Source organism: Marmota flaviventris, chromosome 20 (assembly GCF_047511675.1).
Source record: "Marmota flaviventris isolate mMarFla1 chromosome 20, mMarFla1.hap1, whole genome shotgun sequence".
Taxonomy (NCBI): Eukaryota; Metazoa; Chordata; class Mammalia; order Rodentia; family Sciuridae; genus Marmota; species Marmota flaviventris.
The window spans coordinates 19,560,034-19,572,035 of record NC_092517.1 but is presented as its reverse complement, the minus strand read 5'-3'; the positions used below and the strand labels follow the sequence as shown (position 1 = coordinate 19,572,035).

At 48.8% G+C, this 12,002-nt stretch overlaps 1 protein-coding gene across 1 annotated transcript in view; it reads left to right on the top strand.

The window, feature by feature from the left end:
• Cfap92 (cilia and flagella associated protein 92 (putative)) overlaps positions 1–11,936 on the top strand; it is a 39,657-nt gene extending 27,721 nt beyond the window's left edge. Inside the window, exons 10-15 of the mRNA XM_071605969.1 lie at positions 1,493–1,687; positions 2,957–3,251; positions 9,834–9,998; positions 10,622–10,822; positions 10,913–11,095; positions 11,883–11,936. Coding sequence (XP_071462070.1) covers positions 1,493–1,687; positions 2,957–3,251; positions 9,834–9,998; positions 10,622–10,822; positions 10,913–11,095; positions 11,883–11,936 — 1,093 coding nt within the window. The remainder of the gene's footprint in view (positions 1–1,492; positions 1,688–2,956; positions 3,252–9,833; positions 9,999–10,621; positions 10,823–10,912; positions 11,096–11,882) is intronic.
• Positions 11,937–12,002: the final 66 nt, after the last annotated feature.

Here is a 12,002-nt window from a genome sequence, read left to right as displayed (position 1 = left end):
GGACCGTGGCTGGAGTGACCTCTGAGTGCCTGATTGGCTGAGCAGGGTGAAATGACCCTCGTCCGGGGATCAGCTTCCTAGGTGACCCGGTGGGAACAGGGGACCCTGGCTCTCTCTTCTGATAGCACAGTCTTTCAAACAAGTTGACCCTTTTACCCCCTTGAGCCTACAATGAGGGTATCATATTTTAAATTTCAGTTGCCAGGTGTTTATTGCTGGTAATATGGAAATATGATTGATTTGTGTGTATCTTGTATCCTGATTTGATAATTATTTATTATTATTGCTATTTTTTTTTGGTACCAGGGATTGAACCTAGGGATGCTCCACCAGTGAGCCCCGTCCCCAGCCCTTTTCTGTATTTTATTTAGAGACAGGGTCTCGCTGAGTTGCTCAGGGCCTCGCTAAGTGGCTGAGGTTGGCCTCCAATTTGCAATCCTCCTGTCTTGGCTTCCAATATCTACCTCCCCAAATCACTGAGATTATAGGTGAGGGCAACAGCCGGCCACAGTATCCTTGGGTTTAATCCCCAGTAATAAAAAAAAAAAGTAAGAAAAGTGAGAAAAAAAGTTATTTACAATGTGTGGAACATAGTAGTAGCCTGAAAATATAAAGAGTTCTGTGAATCAATAAGAATGATCGAAACATCCCAGAAGAATGGGTGGAAGAATGATTCCAACAAGTTCTTCACAGAACAAGTTCCTACCAATGACCACACGTACAGGCCCTGAACTGGGATACAGGGTAGGCGTAAATGTTACGAGGTTCAGCATGCTGGGCATGGTGGTGTGTGCCTGTCATCCCAGTGGCTCAGGAGGCTGAGGCAGGAGGATCGCAAGTTGGAGGCCAGCCTCAGCAATTTAGCGAGGCCCTCAGCAACTCAGCAAGACCCTGTCTCTAAATAAAACATAAAAAGGGCTGGGGACGGGGCTCAGGGGTTAAGAGGCCCTGGGTTCTTTCTGTCATGGGTCTTCGACAAGCAAAGACAAAATAAAATGTCATATGAAATAAAACAGGGCTGAGGTCGTAGGTCAGTGGGAAAGCCCCTGCCTAGCCCGCAGGAGGCCCAGGTTCAACCCTCAGAATTGCAAAGTGAATGAATGAAAACATAAATAAATAATCTGAGTTGCTCAAGGCCTTGCTAAGTGGCTGAGGCTGGCCTCCACCTTGCGATCCTCCTGCCTCAGCCTCCAGAGCCACTGGGATGACAGGTGTAACCTAAGTCCACACTTCTAAACTGTAAACTGTGAAGTAATTACAGACTCACAAGTTGTAACAATTAATAGAGTTTCTCGATCCCGTCCTCGGTGGCCCGTGGGGACATCTTCCATAACCACACTGCTTCACTGGTGACACCTATACTACCGCTGCCTACCGGGATGGAAAAATCTTTTTATTTGCTTGCTTTTCTGGTCCTGGGAGTTGGACCAGAGGCCCTACCCTGAGCCTGCAGTGTGCCCAGTGACCCCTGGCCGGTGTCCCTCTCTTTCAGAATCCCCATGTTGGAGCTCAGGAAATACAAAGTGCTCTACAACTCGCAGCTGCTGTTCCGCCACCGCCTCTACGCGGACCTGGAGACGGTCCTGTACCACGTGCACCTCTTCAGGCCCCTGTCGCTGCTCATGCGACATCCGGGGCTCTACCTGCGCGACGCCATACCGCATAAGGCCTTCCAGGCACTGGCCAGGTCGGGGCCTGCTCTGCCAATGAGCCTCAGCCCCAGCCCCTGAGCCTCAGCCTCTGCCCCTGAGCCTCAGCCTCTGCCCCTGAGCCTCAGCCTCTGCCCCAGCCTCAGCCCCAGCCCCTGAGCCCCAGCCCCAGCCCCTGCCCCAGCCCCTTTTTGTATTTTATTTAGAGATAGCATCTTGCTAAGTTGCTGAGGGCCTTACTCAATTATCGAGGCTGGCCTCCAACTTGCGATCCTCCTGACTCAGCCTCCCTAATTGCTAGGATTACAGATATTAGCCACTGAGCCTGGCAAAGGGGGGAGTTTTGGGGGTTGGGAAGGCAGGATGACTGGCGGCCCAGTCTTCTGAGATTTGCTCAGAAATCAGGCTACGGGCATATCACCTTTCCCGGTGGAGGAGGATTCTGAGGTGTACCACTGGCCATCTTGCTAGGGATGCTCTCCATGCGCTGTTGAGGGTCATGGATGAGACTGTGGCTCAGTCAGCTTTTTCTGTGCTGTGACTCAGGGACCCTCTAGCACAACTGCAGAGAGGGACAGTGGATGTGGGGCTCAGGGTGTCCCAGGTCCCAGTCCACAGATGGCGGCTCCACCCCTGGGCCTAGGGGAGGCAGGACATCATGGAGGAAGAGTGTGGGGAGGGAGCAGCTCCCATGGGGACCAGGGACTCCACTCTCCAGGGACAAATAGAGACCCCAAGCCACAGCTCCAGGGTCACCTCCTCCTCCACACCCCACCTGCCTCCAGGGCCCACCAGGGGACCCCCAGGGAGCCATTCCCTGCCGGGGTTCAGGCCTCACACCCCTCACTTGTCCTCTGGACCTTCCTGTGTCACCTCCCAGGGGTACTCTGGGGACACCCCACAGCCACAGCAGGACAGATCACAATCAAAGAAGAGCATTCATATCAGAGCACGAGTAGCCAGTAAATTCTTGGGGGTCAAAGGAGGAGGGAAGCCAGCACACACCTGTCATCCCAGCTGCTCAGGAGGCTGAGGCAGGAGGATCGCAAGGTGGAGGCCAGCCTCAGCCACTTAGGCCCTGAGCAACTCAGTGAGACCCCGTCTCTAAATAAAATATAAAATATGGAGAGGGAAGAAGGGATTCTCCAGGAAGGAGGCCAAACAGATCAAACTAGACCTGAGTACTTCATTTATGACCTGGCACCAGCTAATCAGCCTCTCTTGGGTTTTATGTCCTCCATAAAATAGGGGTGACTGTCCCCGTCTCTCAAGGCCCATGAGGCTGAGTGGGGTGTTCTTTGTTCCAGAATCTACAACATCTGCTACCACAGTACCAAGCTCAGGGAGGTGATCGTCAGAGACTTGCTACCTTCGTCCGCCATGATCAAAGACTTGAGCCAAGAGTTTGGGCTCCCCATCTCTCAAGAGGACCTCATGGATCAGAAGCTACCTACCATCTCCCCTCAGCCTGTCCCCAATCTTGAAGAATCCCAAAGTCAGGTCTCCACCCTCAATTCCAAGATCCTTGCCCACCAGGAGAAGTACCTGCAATGGCGGAACAACATGCTCCTGACGACGAGAGAGAAGCACTACCTGATCCAGGTGGGCCTGCCTCCTCCCTCCACATCCGGCCTCCCAGCCCACCAGGGCTGTCTCCACCTGCTGGAGAGATTTTTCTTTTGGTTCCGGGGATGGAACCCAGGGGTGCTTCACCCCTGAGCCCTGTCCCCAGCCCTTTTTATATTTTATTTAGAGACAGGGTCTCCCTGAGTTGCTCAGGGTTTTGCTAAGTGGCTGAGGCTGGCCTCCACCTTGCGATCCTCCTGCCTCAGCCTCCCGAGCCACTGTTTTGAAACTAGGTTGGGTTTTCAACCACCGAGCCATATCCCCAACCCAATTTTCTTCTCTCTCAACTGCTTGGATTTCCTAGGCACTATGTGGACTCCAGATCCATTTGGGAAGCATGGCTATCCTAGAGGTTTGAGGACTGCCATTGATAATATGGAATATCTCTGTTGTGATTTAGGTCTTCTCTCCCTCAGCCATTTCTGTGGCATATAAGTATCAGATCTCTTTTTGAGAAAATAATACTGTTAATATATTGAGTTTTAAAAATTTCTGTGTTGTCACTAGAATATAGAAATATAATGAATTTTTATTATTCATCTTGTATCCTGTAACCTTTTGAAATTGGGTCATCTGTATTAATCGGTTTTCTGTTGCTATAACAAATCACCGGAGGCTGGGAAACATATAAAGAAAATAGGTTCAGTTAGATTAATTTTGGAGGAGGAAAGTCCAATCTGATGGCCCCACTAGTTTGGCCTCTGCCAAGGGCCTCCTTAGCCGCATCACCACAGGGCAGATGGCATCACAGGGGTAATACCTTCACAAGGGAGGGATCAGATGGCCAGATGGGAAGCCACAGAGGAGGGAGGGATCAGTCTTGATCTCCTTCTAACAACTCGTGTGTGGCCACACCTGGGCTTTGGAATGATCCCCAGTGTCCTTGCCTGAGGTTCTGTCCGGCTCCCCCCACAAGATTCTTTTATTTTGATTGGCATGTAACTGGGGTACCTAAGAATGGGATCCAGTGTGATGACATTTCATCATGTGCATACGGCACGCACTGATCATCCCCTTCAGCAATCACTATTTTACGTTCAGGTCAATTTTGTTTTTTAAACTTCTACATATGGTGGAGAACATGCCCTATACCTGTCTGTCCATGTTTAGCACTTATTTCACTTGACACGATGTCTTCCAGGTTCATCCATTTGATTGCCAAATCACAGGATTTCATTCTTGATGGCTGAGTAATATTCCATTATGTGTGTGTGTGTGTGTGTGTATCAGCCTAAGTACCCACTGACAAATGAATTGATAAAGAAAATGTGTGTATGTGTGTACACACCTCTCATCCCAGTGACTCAAGAGGCTGAGGCGGAGGATCTCAAGTGGGAGGCCAGCCTCAGCAACTTAGTGAGGCCCTAAGCAACTCAGTGAGACCCTATCTCTAAATAAAATATAAATACATGTGCGCACACACACACACACACACACCCTTTTCTTTATCCATGCATCTGTCATAGGGTTCCTAGGTTGATTCTTTATCTTAGTAATTGTGAATAGGTCCGTAACAGACATGGGGTGTGGGGGTACCTCTTTGGTGAGCTGATTTCATTTCTTTTGGAGACATACCCAGAAGTGGGGTAGCTGGATCACATGGTAGATCTATTTTTAGTTTTCTGAGGAACCAGATTAATAATTATGGTTGTATTATTGATTTACACGCCTAATAGCAGTGAACAAGTTCCTTTCTCTCCACATCTGAACATTTGTTATTTTTTTTAAAATAACAGCCATTCGAATTGGGGTGAAATGATTGTCTCATTGTGGTTTTGATCTGCATTTCCCTGATGGCTAATGATATTGACTATGTTTTAATATATTTCTTGACCATTTCACCTCCTTCTCTTCTTTCTTATTTTTTTTATTATTATTATTACTATTACTATTATTATTATTATTTAGTACTGGGATTGAACCTAGGGGTGATTTTATCACTGAACTACATCTTCAACCTTTAATTTTTTAAAAGAATTTTGAGACAGGGTCTCACTGAGCTTCGCAGGCTGATCTGAACTTGCAGTCCTCCTGCCAGAGCCTCCTGAGTTGCTAGGATGACAGGCGCATGCCCAGTTGCATTTCTTCTTTTAAAAAAGTATCCATTCAGATCCTTTGCCCATTTTTCAATTGGAATTTTTTTTTTGGGGGGAGATACTGGAGAGTGTACCCAGAGGATCTTAACCCCTGAGCCCCATCCCCAGCCCCTGTTTTTGTTATTGTTAATATTTTATTTAGAGACAAGAGTCTTGCTGAGTTGCTTAGGGCCTCGCTAAGTTATTGAGGCTGGCCTCCACCTTGTGATCCTCCTGCCTCAGCCTCCCGAGTCACTGAAATTTCAGTTGTGTGCAATGCACCTGGCCTTTTTGGTTGTTTTTTAAGTATATCTTTATGAATGAACACATCTCAGTTTGTTGTACGTCTTTGTTCGGTTTCCAGTGGTTGCTTTTGACAGTTTTTTCATTGTTTTCTTTCTTATTCTTTCAGGGCTGGGATCAAGCCCAGGGTTTCCTGGGTAAGTGATCCGCCATTGAGCCACATCCTTGGTGCAAGGACTGAGCTCTCAGGAGGATGGATTTTCTGAGCTCCTTATTCCATTCACCCTATGAGTCCTCCTTTCCTCCTGCTCAACTATGAATTTTATTCACGTCTTTATTGCTCCAGATTTTTGGAGTCCATTTTATCTTTTTATCTATTTTATCCTTTGCTTTAGTTTGTGATTTTCCTTTCAGAAGGGTAGGAATGGCTCCCATTTCTTGCAGGTATAAGGTCTGCCTTTTCTTCTGTCACTTGGACCACAGTGGACTGTTTATGGGTCCATATCCCCTCTCCTCTCTCCACCCCAAACTCCACCGCTTTCTAGAATCAAGGGCTGCAGAGAAGTCTGATACCTTCCTGATTCGTTTCTCCTTTCAGCTAAATAAACCATTTCTTTTAGAGCTCTCCACCTCTAGGTGGGGCTTAAAAAAAAATCCTTTAAAGCCAGGCACGGTGGCGCACGCCTGTCATCCCAGCAGCTCAGGAGGCTGAGGCAGGAGGATCGCAAAGTGGAGGCCAGCCTCAGCAACTGAGCAAGGTGCTAAGCAACTCAGTGAGACCCTGTCTCTAAATAAAATACAAAAAAGGGCTGGGGATGCGGCTCAGGGGTTAAGCTCCCCTGGATTTACCCCCCCAAATTCTTTCAAAGTGTTTTTTCTTCCTGTCTCCATCTTTACCCCCTTCTTACTTGCTGGTCTCTCCCATCCAGTTCTGCTCCGTCTTCCGGTTTACCAACCTGATCTTCCTCTGTGACCATTATGGTAGTTGGCAATTTATAGCTCTAAGTTGTACCAATCATTTTCCAGAAATTATCACCTTCATGAATGATGTAAAATTTCAGCAAATGAGTGTATTTTTGTACACTATTAAAAAATAATAGGGGCTGGGGATGAGGCTCAGTTGGTAGAGTGCTTGCCTGGCATGCCCAGGCCCCAAGTTCAATCCCCAGCACCACAAAAAACCAACAGAAGACACTGAGGCTGGGAGGTAGCTTGGTGGTGAACTGCCTGCCTAGTGTACATGAGGGCCTCCCTTCCTAGCATTGCACCCCCCCCCCCAAAAAAAAAAAAAGCCAATTACCTAGCTTAAGAAATCAAATATCAATACTTGGGCATTTGAATTGTTTATCTTTTGCTTTTTATTTTTTTGGATTACTGGGGATTGAGCCCAAGGGCACTTTAGCATTGAGCTACATCCCAGCTCCCTTGTTTTTAATATCTTGTTTTGAGACAGCTTTAAGTTGCTGAGGCTGGCCTCTAACTTGCGATCCTCCTCCCTCAGCCTCCGGAGTCTGTGTACTATGGTACTCTGTGACATTCTGCTACTTAAATGATATGATTGCAACTACCTTAACATGTCTTTGTCTCAAAATATTTCCTTGATTTTTTGGTGGCTTTGACATTTCCATTGCCAACCCAATAAGTGGCAAGTATCTCCTGATTTCTGATTCGTCTTTCCACTCTCTTAATATGGGGTCTTTTAGTTTTTAGTTTTTTAGATGGACACAATATCTTTATTTTTATGTGGTGCTGAGAATTGAACCCAGGGCCTCACACATGCCAGGTGAGCGCTCTACCACTGAGCCCCAGCTCCATATTTCAACTCTCCATCCATCTGGGATTTATTGATTTTTGCATGAGGTTAGAAATAGTCCCATCTCTTCCATTCAGATCACTCCTGATCAACTAGTCATCCTTCACCCCGATCTTCTGTACCTCAGTCCCGTCAGGCCAAGTGCGAGTCTATGGATGGCTGTTTGGGGTCTGCACTGAAATCACATTTATGATATTATCATTCCCTTCAAAGCACCAACAACTTGATTTTTGATTTCCATATTATACATCTTCTATTTTCTTGATTCCTGATTTTATTTATTTATCGGAACTGGCGATTGATTTAAATTTAAACTACTGAGCCACATCCCCAGCCCTTTTCACTAACTTGCTGAGGCTGGCCTCCAACTTGTGAGCCTCCTGCCTCAGCCTCCTAAGCCTCTGAGATGACAGGCGTGTGCCACCGAACCCAGCTAACGTGCTTTTCTTTTTCTGACTTCTTCAAATGCATGTTTACCTCATTGCTTTTTTGGGAATTCAACTGAACAGATACATTTTGACTATCAACTTCTGAATAGTGAGTCCCACAAGTTTATTTCCTTAATTTCCACTTTGATCTCTGGATCATCTATGAATATTGTAGACTTTCCAAATGCTTAAGGAACTTTTAAAAAATATATATATTTTAGTTGTTGATGGAGCTTTATTTTATTCATTTGTATGTGGTGCTGAGAATCAAACCCAGTGCGTCACATATGCTAGGCAAGCGCTCTGCCACTGAGCCACAACCCCAGTCCCTTAAGGAATTTTTAATTATCATTTCTTTTGATGATTGAGTTCTACCTCAATTTTGTTGGCATCAGTGAGTATTTTTTGTATTCTTGGTCCTTTGTTGAGATTTGCTTCCTGGCTTAGTCGGCCCACTTTAGCAAATATTTCAATGTACTTGGAAAAAAATGTGCATCCAGGAGTTAAATTTAGGATCCTTCTATCTTGCCAATTTGATCATTTTAAAACTCTAAAAGGCCTTTTTCAATTCTCGGTAATGCTTTTTAGAAGTACCAATACAGTAAAATGCACAAATCCAAAGTGTATAGTTGCTCATTTTTTCTATCTGTGGAAACATGATTCAAATCAGAATTCTAGAATGTTCCATGACTCCCCAAAGCATCATGCACCTTAGTGGTTAACCACTCTTCTGAATTCCATGACTATACAATAGTTTTACTTGTTCACGGGGACTGAACCCAGGGGTGCTCTACCATGGAGCTACATTCCCAGTCCTTTTTATTTTCTAAGACAGGGTCTCAGTAAGTTGCTGAGGCTGGCCTTGAACTTGCAATCCCCCTGCCTCAGCCTCCCAAATGGCTGGGATTACAATCCAGGGCCACTATGCCTAGCTACTCTGATTTTTGAGTGGACGTCACTACTTCCATCTTTATCTTCTACACTAGATTGTCTTATTTATTTTTTAAGTCCAGGGCTTTCTGGGATCCTAAACTGATTTTTCAGTCCATGACCTCATTCTGCAGTTGCATTCCGTCCACGGCTTAATTCATCCATCTCTGTTGAGTACTTTTATTTTTATTTTGGGGTACCAGGGATTGAACTCAGGGGCACTTGGCCCTTGACCCACAGCCCTATTTTTGTATTTATTTAGAGACAGAGAATCACTGAGTTGTTTAGGGCCTTGCTAAGTGGATGAGGCTGGCCTCCAACTCATGATCCTCCTGCCTCAGCCTCCCGAGCCACTGGGATTATGGGTATGCACCACCACGCCTGGCTGTAAGTACTTGTATACACCAGTATTTTTTCCTTAAAGTTCCTTCTGTTTCAAAGTGCTAGTACCTTTTCTCTTTTAAATTTTGGTGAGCTCTGTCCCTCATCCAGTGACCCTTGCCACAGGGCCTCCTTGGACAGGTTCTTCTCTGGTGTGTGTCTATCACAGAGTTAGTCCTGGTCCTCTGCATTCTTCCTCGTATCCCAGCCCTCCGTGGAACCTTCTGGTTTCCCTCCTGGGCCCAGGTGACCTGTGTCGCTGCTCTTTTCATTTACACAAGGAGTCCCCGGGCCACCTTAGTTTTCTCAGCGTCCTCTGCTGAGGCACTGAGTCCCGTGTCCTCTGGGGCCTGCTGAGAACGCAGGACACGCTCGCCGTGCACTTGACCCTCCGAGGTGACCGCTGTCGAGGAGGCCAGCCCTGGTTAAGTCACAATGTCCCCCACCCACACCCTGAAAGCCTCTCACTGAGCATGTGCGTCCCACCTGGTGACCTTGGGCCAGGTTCTGGTCCTGGGAATTCCAGTTTGGACAGTGGCAGGTTGAACCAGGTGTCCCCGTGTCGTGGTTCTGAGATGGGGACACAGCACACTCAGGAACCAACTGATCTCCCTGCCCACCAGGTGCCAGCCAGGGGTGAGGGACACCTGTGGTGGCTCCTGACTCTGGGCAACTTCTTCTCCTTCAGAAAAACATCATGAAGGCCTTCCAGGCCACCAAGAGGCCTCCTGTCCCCAAGGCCAAGATGATGCGAATCTCAACTCCCCTGGACAAGGGTGTCCACAACTACAGTGTCATGACCTTCAACTCCGCTGTGCTTGCCAAGAAGGAACTGTGCCAAGAGATGGCCAAGGTGTGTGACAGTCCCCAGTGAGACAATGGCGGTTGGCTAATCCCCTGACCCTTTCCTTTCTGACCACAGGTCAGCGGGCGACTTAGGTGTGCAGACAAAAGCCAGTTAGTGGAACAAGAAATGGGGTCAGGTGCTGGGAGAATTTGGTGTCACACTAGATGTGAATGCTCAGCGCATGCTCCGATCCGTGGCTGAGAACCACTGTAGGGTCCTTGGCTCTGGTGAGGGCTTTGGTGTGACCACTTATGGAAGGCGGTTGGCACCTAGAAGGAAATGCGTTGGTTCAGGTCTCAGCACCCATTACGTGTAGGCAGCAGTTTCACTTGTTAAAGGGGACAGTAAATATGGCCTCTACAGGGTCAGGGGCTGTCATACCCTTAGCTGTTTCCAGTGCCCACTGGGACTCCTAATGGCCACTCAGCCACATCCAAGATGGCACCCGAGTCCTCTCTCCAGCCCGCCTGCCTCTGCCACACCCAAGATGGCACCCAAGTCCTCTCTCCAGCTCGCCTGCCTCTGCCACACCCAAGATGGCACCCAAGTCCTCTCTCCAGCCCTCCCGCCTCTGCCACATCCAAGATGGCGCGACTCTTCTCCCTAGCCTGCCTGCTTCTCTTTCCTAGGAGCCAGGGAGGAGGTTCACGTACTCACAGAACTACCTGTCCGCCATTGTGGAGCCTCAGGACTCACAGGAAGAGAAGAAGAAAGCCCGGGAGAAATCCCGCCAGGCCTGGCTCACGGTCACTGGGTTCCAAGTGACAGGTCTCCATGGTGACATCCTCCATCAGGATTTCCCACTGCCAGCCATCGGAGAGTTCCATGAGGTTTGTGAGAGGAGCAGGGCTATAGGTGGGCCTCCACCATCATCTCCAGAGGGCCTCCTTCCTCTGAACCTCCTTGTCTCCCCAACTCAGGAGTGGCAGGAACACCAGGTGCTCGATCGCCTGCTGTACCCCATGTTGGATCGGGGCCGGTGGAGCTGGGACCGGCGCCACCTGGACTTTGAGCTGTACAAGAAGCCACCGCCTTTCCTGGAGGTGCCCCCTCCTCCAACCCGGAAGCCCGTTGCAGATAACTGGGGAGACCGTGCCCAGCTGGTAGGCAGGCAGGGGGGGGGACCCTGGCCCTTGGTCACATCTTGAGCACCATCTGTTTGGTTCCAGGTGTCCACCTCGAGTTCCCAGGCTAGGCCTCCTGGTACAGAAGGGTCTCGGGCTGTCCCAAGGGCTGGAACTCAGCTGTGGATTCCAGCCCCAGGTGTGACACCAAATGTGACGTGAGGTAAAGCCCCACTGCTTTCCAGTGTCCTCCCAGTTCCAAGATGCTGCTGGACCTCCCTCTGTGGGGAAGAGAGGGAAGGAGCACGGGACTCGCCCCACCAGACCCCCCAAGTCCTTCATCTCGTTTCTGGATTTTTTTTTTTGGGGGGATGTGTGCCAGGGATTGAACTCAGAGGCCCTCCACCATGGAGCCCCATCCCCAGCCCTACTTTGTGTTTTATTTAGAGACAGGGTCTCGCTGAGTTGTTCAGGGCCTCACTTTTGCTGAGGCTGGCCTCCACCTTGCGATCCTCCTGCCTCAGCCTCCAGAGCCACTGGGATGACAGGCCTGCGCTCCCCATGCCTGGCCTCCCTGTTTCGGAAGAGTGGCCTCATCATCATTGAAAGGCACCACTGAAAACACAGAACCCAAATTTGTTGGCTGGCAGAGACAGAAGTTTGTTTGAGGGACAGAGGAGTTTATCGAGCCACAAGTTGGCCAGAAAAACTTCCTCCGGGGAGCTAGCTCTGCAAGCCCGAAACACAAGAGCTCTGAGCAGGTCCCAGTGACCCGGCAGGAAGGCCACTGTCTCCTGGTGCCTGGACTTGGCTCCTTCCCTCCCAGGTAAGCCCTGGGCCTTCGGAGTTTGGAGGAGAGTCGGCCAGTGTGGGAACATGAGGCCTGTCCACGTGGCTCCATGGGCAGCCTTCCCAAAAGTAAAAAAGGCGACTGAGAAATGGAGGC